This window comes from Salvelinus alpinus, chromosome 4, assembly GCF_045679555.1.
Source record: "Salvelinus alpinus chromosome 4, SLU_Salpinus.1, whole genome shotgun sequence".
Lineage (NCBI taxonomy): Eukaryota > Metazoa > Chordata > Actinopteri > Salmoniformes > Salmonidae > Salvelinus > Salvelinus alpinus.
Window position 1 is genome coordinate 64,693,349 of NC_092089.1, and position 16,270 is coordinate 64,709,618.

The following is a 16,270-nucleotide window of genomic DNA, read 5'->3' on the forward strand; positions in this document are numbered from 1 at the left end:
TACTCTCTGCTCTAGTAGCTCTAGGCGACCAATTCTCATAGCTTTTAGCCGTACCCTTATCCTACTCCTCCTCTGTTCCTCTGGTGATGTAGAGGTGAATCCAGGCCCTGCAGTACCTGGCTCCACTCCTATTCCCCAGGCGCTCTCTTTTGATGACTTCTGTAACCGTAATAGCCTTGGCTTCATGCATGTTAACATTAGAAGCCTCCTCCCTAAGTTTGTTTTGTTCACTGCTTTAGCACACTCTGCCGTGTCTGAATCCTGGCTTAGAAAGACCACCAAAAATTCAGACATTTTCATCCCCAATTACAAGATTTTCAGACAAGATAGAACGGCCAAAGGGGGCGGTGTTGCAATCTACTGCAAAGACTGCCTGCAGAGTTCTGTTATACTATCCAGGTCTGTTCCCAAACAATTTGAACTTCTACTTTTAAAAATCCACCTCTATAAAAACAAGTCTCTCACCGTTGCCGCCTGCTATAGACCACCCTCTGCCCCCAGCTGTGCTCTGGACACTATATGTGAACTGATTGCCCCCCATCTATCTTCAGAGCTCGTGCTGCTAGGCGACCTAAATTTGAACATGCTCAACACCCCAGCCACCCTACAATCTAAGCTTGATGCCCTCAATCTCACACAAATTATCAATGAACCTACCAGGTACCACCCCAATTCCGTAAACACGGGTACCCTCATAGATATCATCCTAACAAACTTGCCCTCCAAATACACCTCTGCTGTTTTCAACCAAGATCTCAGCGATCACTGCCTCATTGCCTGCATCCGTAATGGGTCAGCGGTCAAACGACCTCCACTCATCACTGTCAAACGCTCCCTGAAACACTTCAGCGAGCAGGCCTTTCTAATCGACCTGGCCGGGGTATCCTGGAAGGATATTGATCTCATCCCGTCAGTAGAGGATGCCTGGTCATTTTTTTAAAATGCCTTCCTCACCATCTTGAATAAGCATGCCCCATTCAAGAAATTTAGAACCAGGAACAGATATAGCCCTTGGTTCTCTCCTGACCTGACTGCCCTTAACCAACAGAAAAACATCCTATGGCGTTCTGCATTAGCATCGAACAGCCCCCGTGATATGCAACTTTTCAGGGAAGCCAGAAACCAATATACACAGGCAGTTAGAACAGCCAAGGCTAGCTTTTTCAAGCAGAAATTTGCTTCCTGCAACACAAATTCAAAAAAGTTCTGGGACACCGTAAAGTCCATGGAGAATAAGAACACCTCCTCCCAGCTTCCAACCGCTCTGAAGATAGGAAACACTGTCACCACCGACAAATCCACTATAATTGAGAATTTCAATAAGCATTTTTCTACGGCTGGCCATGCTTTCCACCTGGCTGCCCCTACCCCGGACAACAGCACTGCCCTCCCCTCTGCTACTCGCCCAAGCCTTCCCCATTTCTCTTTCTCCCAAATACAGTCAGCTGATGTTCTAAATGAGCTGCAAAATCTGGACCCTTACAAATCAGCCGGGCTAGATAATCTGGACCCTTTCTTTCTAAAACTATCTGCTGAAATTGTTGCCACCCCTATTACTAGCCTCTTCAACCTCTCTTTCGTGTCGTCTGAGATCCCCAAAGATTGGAAAGCAGCTGCGGTTATCCCCCTCTTCAAAGGGGGGGACACCCTTGACCCTAACTGCTACAGACCTATATCTATCCTACCCTGCCTTTCTAAGGTCTTCGAAAGCCAAGTCAACAAACAGATTACCGACCATTTCGAATCCCACCACACCTTCTCCGCTATGCAATCTGGTTTCAGAGCTGGTCATGGGTGCACCTCAGCCACGCTCAAGGTCATAAACGATATCGTAACCGCCATCGATAGGAAACAATACTGTGCAGCCGTATTCATTGACCTGGCCAAGGCTTTTGACTCTGTCAATCACCACATCCTCATTGGCAGACTCGACAGCCTTGGTTTCTCTAATGATTGCCTCGCCTGGTTCACCAACTACTTCTCTGATCGAGTTCAGTGTGTCAAATCGGAGGGTCTGTTGTCCGGGCCTCTGGCAGTCTCTATGGGGGTGCCACAGGGTTCAATTCTTGGACCGACTCTCTTCTCTGTTTACATCAATGATGTCGCTCTTGCTGCTGGTGATTCTCTGATCCACCTCTACGCAGACGACACTATTCTGTATACTTCTGGCCCTTCTTTTGACACTGTGTTAACAACCCTCCAGGCGAGCTTCAATGCCATACAACTCTCCTTCCGTGGCCTCCAACTGCTCTTAAATACAAGTAAAACCAAATGCATGCTCTTCAACCGATCGCTGCCTGCTCCTGCCCGCCTGTCCAACATCACTACTTTGGACGGCTCTGACTTAGAATATGTGGACAACTACAAATACCTAGGTGTCTGGTTAGACTGTAAACTCTCCTTCCAGACTCACATCAAACATCTCCAATCCAAAGTCAAATCTAGAATTGGCTTCCTATTCCGCAACAAAGCATCCTTTACTCATGCTGCCAAACATACCCTTGTAAAACTGACCATCCTACCAATCCTCGACTTCGGTGATGTCATTTACAAAATAGCCTCCAAAACCCTACTCAATAAATTGGATGCAGTCTATCACAGTGCCATCCGTTTTGTCACCAAAGCCCCATATACTACCCACCACTGCGACCTGTACACTCTCGTTGGCTGGCCCTCGCTTCATACTCGTCGCCAAACCCACTGGTTCCAGGTCATCTACAAGACCCTGCTAGGTAAAGTCCCCCCTTATCTCAGCTCGCTGGTCACCATAGCAGCACCTACCTGTAGCACGCGCTCCAGCAGGTATATCTCTCTAGTCACCCCCAAAACCAATTCTTCCTTTGGATGCCTCTCCTTCCAGTTCTCTGCTGCCAATGACTGGAACGAACTACAAAAATCTCTGAAACTGGAAACACCTATCTCCCTCACTAGCTTTAAGCACCAGCTGTCAGAGCAGCTCATAGATTACTGCACCTGTACATAACCCATCTACAATTTAGCCCAAACAACTACCTCTTTACCTACTGTATTTATTTATTAATTTATTTTGCTCCTTTGCACCCCATTATTTCTGTCTCTACTTTGCACTTTCTTCCACTGCAAACCAACCATTCCAGTGTTTTTTTAGTTTTTATTTTACCTGCTGTGTTGTACTCACTTCGCCTCCATGGCCTTTTATATTTTTATTTATTTATACATATATTTGTTTGCCTTCACCTCCCTTATCTCACCTCACTTGCTCACATTGTATATAGACTTATTTTTTTTCACTGTATTATTGACTATATGTTTGTTTTACTCCATGTGTAACTATGTGTTGTTGTATGTGTCGAACTGCTTTGCTTTATCTTGGCCAGGTCGCAATTGTAAATGAGAACGTGTTCTCAATTTGCCTACCTGGTTAAATAAAGGTTAAATAAATAAATAAATAAATAAATAAATAAAAAAATCAGCAAGGCAAGCTTACAAAATTGTACATTCACTTTGCAGTAAACGCTTCAGCTAGCTATATTCTTTACATCAACTGTTTCGTAAGACAACAGCCTGGTTTGCTGGTTGTTTCAGGAGTCCCTAAAACATTAAACAACCAGAATTACAATTTCATACTCATATCACAACACCCATAAAGCTAGCCAACTATCTGGCTAATGTTAGCTAGCATGCTAAAAAAAAAGATATATATATTTCATAGGAACCACTCGATATGATTGGTCGCCTCTGGTGATTTGCATAAAGTTGGGGAAAATGTATTTTTCACCGCCTCTCACGCCACGTTAGCACCGCCCAATGGTTAACGCCCTCTCTGCATCGGTGTTTCACGGCGCGGCGTCTTATGCTAGTGTACACAGGGCGATATGGAGAACTCAAAGAAGGAAGAAGTGGGAGTTTGTTTGTTTTGGCAATGTACTATGTTGTATTAGGGTGGATTGGGTTAGTTTCATTATTACGTATTAGTTATTAGTTATTTATTTGTTTTGTTTTTTTGGGGGGGGGTTCAAATCGTCCAGTTGGTGGCGGCAATACAATTTTGTTGGTGTAGACCGCAATAAAACTCACAGAAGAAGGAGCTTTCCTGAAGCTTGATCATGCCACGCCTGTCCGATAGGTGGAAATACTCACATTGTGTAATAACATTAATGTATCCAATTTTCCGGCAAAGAAGATGATGTCAACAGTCTTGTCTGAAAATATCAAATGCTAGCTCATATGGCCTATTAACGTAGCTATTTAGCTAATTAAACGGATAACTTGGTCGATAGATGAAATGTGGAGGTTGAACGCAGTCCGCCACAAGGCTGGACGTCAGGGCAGCGACTTGGAGGAGTTCAAGTTCAAGAGACGAGCACATGAAAAAGGTGAGCTAGCTGAATGTTGGCTAACGTTATCCAACTAACGTTAGCTTGCTAGCTACCTTGCCAGCTGTGGTTAGACTTGACAAGCTACGCTGTCAACATATTCCCTCTATAACATTGCTGTATCTTATTGTGAAATGAATACAACACTTTAGAAACCCTTGTTCTCCTTAAACTGATTTGATATTTATTCATAGTACCCGGAGCCGTACAAATCGTGCATGGTGGTGGAATCTCCTGGCCTCCAAGTAGTGATGTTACGTGCGCGGGCTGCGTGTTAACGTTTTCCCATGACAAACGAACCGCTCCATTGTAGTCATTACATATGCCACACTACAGTACAATATGCCTCATAAACACTGTGCAGTTACTGTTGTCATTGCTCTATGTTGATTTGCTGGGTCTCTCACTGTAGAGTTGAGACGGGCCCGGAAGGACAGCCAGCTGGTCAGCAAGAGACTCCTGCTGAATGATGATGATGATGATGAGGAGGAGGATGGCACCATGGACACACTGGCCAGCGATCAGGTATTGGGCCCTTGTATAACAACCACTGTCAGAGATGAAGATTCTAGTCAGCAACCCAGCAGAGAAGCACCTCAACTGTTAATTGAAGGGTACTACTGAGTATAACAGAAGTTCTTTTCTGGTTTTCTTTCTCTATCTAGGTGGTAGAGTTGTTCAAGATGGTTCGCCACGGCAGGGACTTGGTGAAGAAAGAGGCTGACCTAAGAGCGCTGAGGAAAGCCCTCCGCAGCCCCTCAGCCCACCTCATCCTTATCAAGTACGAAGGTCTTGTTCTCTGTCTCTCTCTCTCTGTGTCTCTCTGTGTGTACATTTCTTCACATTGTACTGTGTTACAAAGTGGAATTAAATGTATTTAACATTTTTTGGGGTCAACAATCTACACAAAATACTCCCTAATGTCACATTTTTAAAACCTCTACAGGATTGGTGGGTCCCCCTTGGGACGGCTGAGCTAATGTAGGCTAATGCGATTAGCATAAGGTTGTAAGTAACAAGAAAATTTCCCAGGACATAGACATATCTGATAGTGGCAGAAAGCTTACATTCGTGTTAATCTAACTGTACTGTCCGATTTACAGTAGCTATTACAGTGGAAGAATACCATGCTATTGTTTGAGGAGAGTGCACAATTTTGAACATGAAAAGTTATTAATAAACCAATTAGGCACATTTGGGCAGTCTTGATAGAATATGTTATATACGGGAGCTGAATGGAGAGAGAGAGAATGTTCTCCGCTGAGTTTTTATAAAACTGTAAAAAGAGTAGCGCTGTTTTATGTACAGTGTTGTCAACAAAATTAGCTTGTTTTTGCTCCCGTCCCTATTGCAGAATGCAGCCTTTTGACAGCATGTACTAAAGTCGATTTAATTCACACCTGCATTAGTCCCCCTCGTTTGGTGATTGGGCATTTAGGCTGTCACAACGAAAAGGCAGCAGACAGACCTACAGTACGTTTTAGCAGGGACATTTGGTGACCTGATTTGTAACTATGAAAATAATTTTGTCAAACGGATTGTGAACCCAAAAGTGTAAGTTTGATTCTAGAGGCGGGATAATAAATAGAAACATCATTTTGTTAGGGTGTAGGGGCAGATTTGTCATCTTGTCTTCGGGAGATTATTAGGGTAATTACTGTGCTTGACAGAAAGAACACTACTGTTATTCCCCACGCTTCGTTTATTAATCCACTTCTTCCCAATTTTGCCAGTGTAATCACATTTTCAATCTCATATGCCTACCTTTGTCTTTTGAAAATGAATTATGAGGCTATGTGTCTTTGCAGCCATTCATGGACAGTTTTGAATAAGTCATACAAATAAGCATTGGATATTAAATGCTCCAGGAATCTTAAATAATTTGACATTTTAGTATTGTGCACATGCTAGGCAACTCATAAACGCGTCATATTTTGTCTCTAGAGTAAGATGATGACAAGGATCTTCAAGTAGTAGGTATAAACCACCTGAATATTGATATTCATTTTATTTTCTTGAAGGTTTGGCGATGTTTTGAGAAATGAAGTGTTATAAGAAGAACATGTTCAAACACCCGGCACTTGGGAAACATAAATCAGGGGTGGCCAACCCTCCTGGAGAGCAAGCAGGATTTTCTTCCCGCCCTATTTTAAAGAGAGAGTTCACCCAAATTACAAAATGTTTCTGTCCTTACCTTGAAAGCAGTCTACAGTATGGACAAGGAGACTGCAATCTATGATTTGGTTAACCGCTGCCATCAACCATTACTATTTTCTGTGCAGAGCCTTGGTGTAGTGGTAACACTGAAAACAGGTATCAATCCCTGCTTTCAACCTTCCCACTGTTTCTAGCATTTGCTTGTCTCCCTATCTAATTGAATTAGTCTGAATAAAGTGTCAAACCACTTAAAAACAAAGTAAAAACATTACTTTTCAAAGTCATTTCTACCGATCACTGCCCTTCTTTATGAGGCTTTCCAAATACTCTCTGGTCTTTGTAGTTGAATCTGTTCTTGAAATTCAATACTTGACTGAGGGACCTTATAGATGTTGTATGTATGGGAAAGAGGAAGGGTTAGTCATTCGAAAATCATGTCAACCACTAATATTTCACACAAATTGAGTCTATGTAACTTATTATGTGATTTGTTAAGCCACATTCTACCCCTGAACCAATTTAGGCTTGCTTAAACAAGGGGCCTGAATACTTTTGCAGCAATTATATTTTAGTTATAATTTTTTTTCTTTTATCTTAAAAAATGTGTACTTTTTCTTCCAATTTGACATTACAGAGTATTTTGTGTAGATTGTTGACAAAAAAAAGACAATTATATATCATTTTAATCCCACTTTGTAACACAATAAAAAGTGAAGGAATCCAATATATTTTTTTACAAAGGACTGTATATACGTATATATCAGTATGGGCCTTTAATTTCTCATCTCTGTCTGTCCTTCCCATCTGTGCTCAGGCAGCCGAACAGTATTGCGATCCTGGTGACTAACCTCTGTGGCCCCAACCCTCAGTGTCGTCTGGAGGCTGCCCGCTGTCTCCACGAGCTGTCCCACTCCCCCCACAGCGAGGTGGACTCGTTGAGGCTCCGACAGGCCACACCCTACCTGATCACCTTCCTCTCTGGACAGAGCCCCAAGTTCACTGTCAGTCCCACAGCTCATACACAGTACCTTACAACAGCCTTATCAAACAGCCTAGTGAAGTATTACACTATATGTTTTTTCTCACTTTTGTATGTGTTTCTTTACAGGAGCTGTGTCTCTACACCCTGGGTAACATGTGTCCAGACAGTGAGAATGTGAGAGATATGCTTCTAGCTCAGGGCATCATACCTGCTTTGAACAACTGCATCCAGGTCAGCTACAAACCCCTTACTGTCTGTCAATCGACCAACCTGCCATTGTCTCCTTTATAACACCCTCTAATCTGTTTGTGTGTGTAGATCCACAGGACTAACCTGGCAGTGGTTGAAGCAGTGGGGTTCACCCTCTCCCAGCTCATCTCAGCGAACTACGTCACAGGGAGAATCATCCCGTAAATTAACATCATGGTTGTAGCTAAACAGAGAGAATATTATACTGTACTATGGAAACTTCATCAGACACCATTCGGAGACGCGGTTGAGGGATCCCTTTGTAGTCAGGGCTATGCTCTCCTGTCTGTTTGTCTGTAGGGCAGTCTTGGCGTCTGGTTTGATCCCTCACCTCCTCTCAGTGTTGACCCTTGACTCTCAGTTTGGCCTGGGACCAGTCATTGAGTGTGCCTGGTGCCTGCACTACCTGGCCTGCAGGTCAGACACTTCACCTTAGAATCAGGGTTCATCCCAAATGCCACCCTATTCCCTATATAGTGCACTACTTTTGACCAGAGCCCTATGGTCCTGGTCAAAAGTAGTGCACTTTGTAGGGAATTTGGGATGCACACTATATCACCTTAACCTGGGTGTCACCCAGGAGGACCAGCTACTGTGTCTGTTTGTGGTTGCCAAGGATATGGTACTGTTATACTGGATACAATGTGGTGGCACTGTGTGATTCTTTTGTCTGTTTTTTGCTCTCTTGTCTAAAGCAACGTGGACAATGGGGCACTGGTGGCCCAAGGTACTCTTCTACGTTGCACTTCCCTCTTGGTGACACTTGGTGGTGTTGTTGCTAAAGGAAGTATAGAGGAGGGAATGGAGCTGGTGAGTAGTTGCTGAATCCAAACTCTTTTTCGAAGTTACTCCTCCAAACAATGCAAGTACATGTGTTGTAACAATGCAAGTACATGTGTTGTAACTGTGTGGCTGATAGACACCAACTGTACCAGAATGCAAGGAAGCAATTTGATGAGATGAATAGCAATGTAGATAACCTAGGCTCCTGTCATAATCTACATCCCCGCCCTCCCTCCTCTCCAGTTGATCTGGCCCCTGCTGCGCTGTGTGGGGAACCTGCTGTTATCTGGGCCCCTGGGGGCCCTGCAGCCCCAGCTAAACGATAGCCGTCTCCTGGCTGCTCTGTGTGCTTTTCCTCAGGCCTTCCTCCAGACCCACCCAGCCCTGGCCAGAGAGAGCGTCTGGGTCCTCAACAACCTCACAGGTGAGAGAGGGAATTGACTCATACATCTGTTTTGTGTTATAAATCTGTATAGATAACTGCTTGTCATATAAAGTGATCATATTTTCAGCAGCGGTATTACATCACTTCCTTCACACTCTGGAGCTCGGCCATATTGAATGCTTGTGTTATATACATATCATAAATGTCAACTCATTCAAACATGATTTAAGTAAGTCCTTTGACGGGACACATTTATGGCCAGGGAAAGTTACAGCATTACTGTAACTGGTCACGTAGTCCGGGCAGTAGCGGTGTGTGGGTAAAATCACTGGGGATGCAAGCCAGAAAAAAATACAAAAAAATAAAGCCATATTACAACCAATGTGTTGTGATAATTGCATTATTTGCTCTATAAGCAGTTCATATGCCTTGACATTGTGATGTATAGGCCTAAGGCTGAGACAATAAGACGACACAGTGGCAGAATAAATTCCCAAAAGATTTCACAAACATTTTAGTCCAATCAACATAAGATAAATGTCATGTGGCGGTCCATGGCACTGGTTTCTCTGTCTGCGTAAGTAGAAAAAACATGTTGACTCACCCTACTTGTAGAGAAACGCCAATGCTATCTTCCTCTCGTGTTGCTGAAACAGTCTATGATATTGTCGTACAGTAGTTGTTGTCTTAGGCTACCTGGCTAAAATGCTTGCTCGCTAGCCTAACTTCATTTTATGGGCAACAATTAGACAGCTAGTTAACATTAGCCTACTACATCTAGGTACATTTGTATTCGGGAAGTATTCAGACCCCTTGACGTTTATTTTTTATTTTTACGTTAGTCTTATTCTAAAGTTGATTAAATAGTTTTTTCCACCTCATTAATCTACACACATGTACAAAATAAATAAATAAACTGAAATCACATTTATGGGGTACATTCACATTTACATATACATACAGTGGGGCAAAAAAGTATTTAGTCAGCCACCAATTGTGCAAGTTCTCCCACTTAAAAAGTTGAGAGAGGCCTGTAATTTTCATCATAGGTACACTTCAACTATGACAGACAAAAGGAGAAAAAAGATTCCAGAAAATCACATTGTAGGATTTTTTATGAATTTATTTGCAAATTATGGTGGAAAATAAGTATTTGGTCAATAACAAAAGTTTATCTCAATACTTTGTTATATACCCTTTGTTGGCAATGACAGAGGTCAAACGTTTTCTGTAAGTCTTCACAAGGTTTTCACACACTGTTGCTGGTATTTTGGCCCATTCCTCCATGCAGATCTCCTCTAGAGCAGTGATGTTTTGGGGCTGTTGCTGGGCAACACGGACTTTCAACTCCCTCCAAAGATTTTCTATGGGGTTGAGATCTGGAGACTGGCTAGGCCACTCCAGGACCTTGAAATGCTTCTTACGAAGCCACTCCTTCGTTGCCCGGGCGGTGTGTTTGGGATCATTGTCATGCTGAAAGACCCAGCCACATTTCATCTTCAATGCCCTTGCTGATGGAAGGAGGTTTTCACTCAAAATCTCACGATACATGGCCCCATTCATTCTTTCCTTTACACGGATCAGTCGTCCCCAAAGCATGATGTTTCCACCCCCATGCTTCACAGTAGGTATGGTGTTCTTTGGATGCAACTCAGCATTCTTTGTCCTCCAAACACGACGAGTTGAGTTTTTACCAAAAAGTTATATTTTGGTTTCATCTGACCATATGACATTCTCCCAATCTTCTTCTGGATCATCCAAATGCTCTCTAGCAAACTTCAGACGGGCCTGGACATGTCTGGCACTGCAGGATTTGAGTCCCTGGCGGCATAGTGTGTTACTGATGGTAGGCTTTGTTACTTTGGTCCCAGCTCTCTGCAGGTCCTTCAGTAGGTCCCCCCCCGTGTGGTTCTGGGATTTTTGCTCACCGTTCTTGTGATCATTTTGACCCCACGGGGTGAGATCTTGCGTGGAGCCCCAGATCGAGGGAGATTATCAGTGGTCTTGTATGTCTTCCATTTCCTAATAATTGCTCCCACAGTTGATTTCTTCAAACCAAGCTGCTTACCTGTTGCAGATTCAGTCTTCCCAGCCTGGTGCAGGTCTACAATTTTGTTTCTGGTGTCCTTTGACAGCTCTTTGGTCTTGGCCATAGTGGAGTTTGGAGTGTGACTGTTTGAGGTTGTGGACAGGTGTCTTTTATACTGATAACAAGTTCAAATAGGTGCCATTAATACAGGTAACGAGTGGGGGACAGAGGAGCCTCTTAAAGAACAAGTTACAGGTCTGTGAGAGCCAGAAATCTTGCTTGTTTGTAGATGACCAAATACTTATTTTCCACCATAATTTGCAAATAAATTCATAAAAAATCCTACAATGTGATTTTCTGGAGAGAAAAAATTCTCATTTCATCTGTCATAGTTGAAGTGTACCTATGATGAAAATTACAGGCCTCTCTCATCTTTTTAAGTGGGAGAACTTGCACAATTGGTGGCTGACTAAATACTTTTTTGCCCCACTGTACATAGCTCTGACGTGCACTATCAACTGTGGGACCTTTTATATTGACAGGTGTTTGCCTTTCTAAATCATGCCCAATCAGTTGTATTTACCACAGGTGGACTCCAATCAAGTTGTAGAAACATCTCAAGGATGATGAATGGCAAAATTATGCACCTGAGCTCAATTTCGAGTCTCATAGTCAAGGGTCTGAATACTTATGTAGGGTCTGAATACTTGTTCAGCTGATAACCGGTCATGAATCTCTTTCCTCTCGTTCCTCCCCGTTCCCCCCATCAGCTGCTGCAGACTCCAGTATGTTCTGTTCTGCCCTGTTCTATCTGAATCTGGTTCCTGCTCTGATCCAGCTCCTGCCCTTCTCCCATGGCATTAACATCATGGTCAGTGCACTGATGCTTCTGTTCATAGTAGTAACATTGTTGTCAAGCCACCACTTCCCTGGAAGGTGACTTACGACTTACTGTTAAAACACATTTTTAACAGTATTATTTGGCCCGTTCAACCAATAGACATCAGCAGTTTCACTCGGGTCTGGGAAAGGATGTGACATTTAGATTGAATCAAAATCTTTCTCCCTCCTCACCCCCCCCACCCCACCAGGTGCTAAGGGTTCTGGGTAACATTGCCCATCAGGGGAGAGAGTACTGTCTCCACCTGGCCCAAGCTGGCCTGCTGCCTGCTCTCTGTGCCACACTCAAGATGGCCGACCCTGAGGTGGTGACCTTTAGTCTGGAGGTGCTGGGCCAGCTGATGGCCAGTGACCCACAGGTAGGGAAGGCTCCCAACACCCCGCCAAACTAAAGATGGCGGCCTGCCATGCAGATGTCATAGTTTGTTGTTGGCCATAAACACTGTTTAATGTGCAGTCTTGCGTTGTTTATCTGCTGTCTAATGTATGGAGAAAGTCATATCATAAATGTCATATCTGGCAGAAACAATCTAGCACAGGCAGCTAGACGATGACATTGATGAAGCGGTGCTTCTTCTCAGCTTGCAGAGGAGTTTGTGAGGCAGAGTGGGCTCCCCGTGCTGGAAGCCATCCAGTATAGCAACCAGGAGACGATCCGCCTCAGAGCAACACACCTGCTGGAACATCACCTGCCCGCACACTGCACGGTGAGGACTCTGCCCTAACACAGGCCGGGAGTGTGTACCTGGGTATAAATATACACTGAATGTAGAAAACATTAAGGACAGCTTCCTAAAATTTAAATTGCGCCCCCCCCTTGCCCTCAGAACAACCTCAATTCGTCAGGGCATAGACTCTACAAGGTGTTGCTGGCACATGTTGACTACAATGGTTCCCACAGTTGTGTCAGGTTGGCTGAACGTCCTTTGGGTGGTGGACCATTCTTGAGACACATGGGGAAACTTGAGCATGAAAAACCCAGTTCTTGCAGTTCTTGACACAAACCGGTGCGCCTGGTACATGCTACCATACCCCGTTCAAAGGCACTTAAGTCTTTTCTTTTGTCTTGCCCATTCACCCTCTGAAAGGCACACATGCACAATCCATGTCTCAATTGTCTCCAGGCTTAAAATATCCCCTTCATCAACACTGATTAAAGTGGATTTAACAACTGACATAAATAAGGGATCATAACTTTCTCCTGCTCATTCTATGTCATGAAAAAGAGCAGGTGTCCTTAATGATTTGTATACTCGGTGTATGTGTTTTTAGGGTACAGACATTTATTAATGCTTTGTTTTGTTGTTAAAGGTGGATACCTCTGCATCCCCGTGAGGAGCCTACAGAACGGGAGTGCTACAAAACCAAGACTTCCAAATGTTTTAAACAGGTCTACTCAGAAAACCTACTAGTACATTTCAAGTTTTTATTAAATTATGTGAAGATGCTCAAATGTAAATATGTGCTGGATATCAATAGGATGTTATTTTTTACACTGCTTTAATAAAATGCCAAATTATACCAACAGAATGTGATGTCTTTGGAGCCTCTTGTGTTCGTTCGATTACTACAGCATGTGTGCATGTGTGCGTGTGAGTGACTCAGTAACCTCGTCCCCAAGCTAATTGCGCATAGTGAGGAAGTGTCCGGTGAACAAGGTTAGTGACTCAGCAACAGTAAACATACACACCTGTTCACATCAATCATTAGGTTGATAACTGTTGATTACTTCTGATAACATTTACTTTTGTCTGTGTTGTGTGTTTTCAGTGTCTTAAGAGCCAGGGAGGCCGGCAGGTAGAGGCTGTTTTGAAGTAGTGAGACGTACTGATAGTGTCGGACTGTACCTTTCTCCGCCATCCCTATCCTACACCTCCATGGCACCTGGTACGGTAGGGGATCGTCCCTTAGTTGACACTCGCCCTGTACAGGGCTGGCAGAGGTGGAGCAGGGGTACAGCCTGGCTCCTTAGACCGCTGCCAATCAACGCCTGTCCTGGACGCCCGCAATCTCCTCCGTCTGTTTACATTGGCAAGCTTCATCCAGATTGGCTGACTTAAAGGGCAACAACAACCAGGGTCGGGCTGTTATGGCGACGTATTATCGCCACACCGGCAGTCGCGAGTCATGGCCGCAGTCAAATTCCACATCACCGCTCAGTCATGGTAACTAGTCTTCTCCAAAACTGCGCTCTGATGCCGCTGATGGTCATTAATAGCCTGCCAAACTTCCTAACAGCCAGTCGCTAATGGCCTGGTAGTCAGTGCTCTGTTTTTGAGAGCCCTGGCAATCAGAGTTTGAGCGGGGATAGGATCACCTGTTGGACAGCGAGAGCCAGCTCCTTGTAGCTGGTTGATGCAGGGCATGAAATGTGTTCCTATGAGCCCATGTTGCGCAACATTTCTATAGGCTATTCTATGCAATTGCGTGAGAAAACAGAGTTTTGATGGCCTCTATTGAAAAGAGGATCCCATCAGCTTTCTGTAGGCTAGGCCTACTATATTTATTTCTCCACTTTCCATATATTAAGCACATTGCTTCGCTTTACTACTGGAGTAGCCCACCTAGCTGGCATGAAAATGAACAGCGGGGAAAGCGTCCTCCATTCGCTATTCAAGTGCGTACAGATGATGTGGTTTTTTTCTTGTTTTTTCTTCCTGTTCTGACAGGTACGTGATAGTGATTCTATATCAAAACTAATTTCACACATATTATTTAGTATATGCAAGAACGAGATTAAATTGAGAATAGTCTGATGGGTGAGAATATTCTAAGGCAAGAAACGGCATCATGTAGCCGAGCCCATAGGCCTATATGTTTTGATAAGGTTTGTATATCACAACTAAAGTGGGCAAATAACTGTAAGGGCAGCCTATAGGCTGAGACAGGGTTGGAAAGCCCATCGCCTACAGAGTCTAGTGAAACGTGTTCTTACAAGCCCAATCATTATTCAATCGCTCTATGGATTACATGTTGTTTTTGTGGGCCATTCTAAATGAAAAATTATGCCACACATACAGTGCCTTCAGACAGCATTCATAACCTTTGACTTATTCAGTTACAGCCTGAATTCAAAATGATTTAAAAAATAAAATCCTCACCCATCTACAGACAATACCCCATAATGACAAAGTGAAAACATGAAAAATGAAATATCTAATTTACATAAGTATTCACACCCCTGAATCAATACATGTTAGAATCACTTTTGGCCGTAATCACAGCTGTGAGTCTTTCTGGGTAAGTCTCTAAGAGCTTTGAACACCTGGATTGTACAATATTTGCACATAATTCCTTTGAATATTCTGCAAGCTCTGTCAAGTTGGCTTTTGATCATAGCTAGACAGCCATTTTCAAGTCTTGCCAGAGATCTTCAAGCCAATTTAAGTCAAAACTGTAACGAGGCCACTCAGGAACATTCACTGTCTTCTTGGTAAGCAACTCCAGTGTATATTTGGTCTTGCGTTTTAGGTTATTGTCCTGCTGAAAGGGGAATTTGTCGCCCAGTGTCTTTTGGAAAGCAGACTGAACCAGGTTTTCCTCTAGGATTTTGCTTGCGCTTAGCTCAATTCCATTTATTTTTATCCTAAAAAAAACCTCAGCGGTACTCAGTGATGTGTTGGATTTGCCCCCAAATCATTACACTTTGTATTTTAATTTAGTGCCTAAGTGCAAACAGGATGCATATTTTGGAATATTTTAATTCTGTACAGCAAGGGTGTCAAACTCATTCTATGGAGGGCCTAGACTAGAGTCTGCTGGTTTTCGGTTTTGCCTTTCAATTAAGCCCTAGACAACCAGGGGAAGGGAGTTCCTTACTAATTAGTGACCGTAATTCATCAATCAAGTATAAAGGAAGATCGAAAACCCGGAGACACTCAGCCCTCCGTGGAATGAGTTTGACACGTGATGTACAAACTTCTTTTTCACACTGTCGTTTACGTTAGTACTGTGGAGTAACTACAATGTTGTTGATCCATCTTCAGTTTTCTCCTATCACAGCCATTAAACTCGCTAACTGTTTTAAAGTCAACCATTGACCTCATGGTGAAATTCCTGAGCGGTTTCCTTCTTCTCCGGCAACTGAGTTAGGCAACTGAGTTAGGAAGGACGTATCTTTGTAGTGACTGGGTATATTGATACACCATCCAAAGTGTAATTAATAACTTCACCATGTTCAAAGGGATATTCAGTGTCTTTTTTTACCCATCTACCAATAGGTGCCCTTTGCGAGGCATTAGAAAACATCCCTGTTCTTTGCGGTTGAATCTGTGTTTGAAATTCACTGCTCGACTGAGGGACCTTACAGATAATTTAATGTTTGTGGTGCAGAGATGAGGTAGTCATTATAAAATCACGTTAAACACTATTATTGCACATTATCCATGCAACTTATGTGACTTGTAAAGCACATTTTTACTCCTGAAGTT

At 43.4% G+C, this 16,270-nt stretch overlaps 1 protein-coding gene across 2 annotated transcripts; it reads left to right on the forward strand.

Moving 5' to 3' along the window:
* The first annotated feature begins 3,822 nt into the window (after positions 1-3,822).
* On the forward strand, positions 3,823-13,370 carry tmco6 (transmembrane and coiled-coil domains 6). Of its 2 annotated transcripts, XM_071398350.1 has the most exons (13): positions 3,823-4,355; positions 4,768-4,880; positions 5,021-5,136; positions 7,327-7,513; positions 7,621-7,725; positions 7,813-7,904; positions 8,044-8,160; positions 8,439-8,553; positions 8,770-8,950; positions 11,711-11,811; positions 12,032-12,199; positions 12,422-12,547; positions 13,152-13,370. In XM_071398350.1, exons 1-13 carry the CDS (start codon positions 4,265-4,267, stop codon positions 13,173-13,175), a joined length of 1,536 nt encoding a protein of 511 aa, XP_071254451.1. In that variant the 5' UTR covers positions 3,823-4,264; the 3' UTR covers positions 13,176-13,370. The 2 variants fall into 2 exon arrangements, with proteins under 2 accessions (XP_071254451.1, XP_071254452.1); XM_071398351.1 differs by lacking the exon at positions 8,044-8,160.
* Positions 13,371-16,270: the final 2,900 nt, after the last annotated feature.

Bases quoted from the DNA above. Each gene is read 5' to 3' on its own strand.
- tmco6 (XM_071398350.1), top strand. From the start codon at position 4,265: ATGTGGAGGTTGAACGCAGTCCGCCACAAGGCTGGACGTCAGGGCAGC. The intron at 4,881-5,020 runs GTATTGGGCCCT...TTCTCTATCTAG, and splicing joins ACACACTGGCCAGCGATCAG to GTGGTAGAGTTGTTCAAGAT. The intron at 11,812-12,031 runs GTCAGTGCACTG...CCACCCCACCAG, and splicing joins CCCATGGCATTAACATCATG to GTGCTAAGGGTTCTGGGTAA.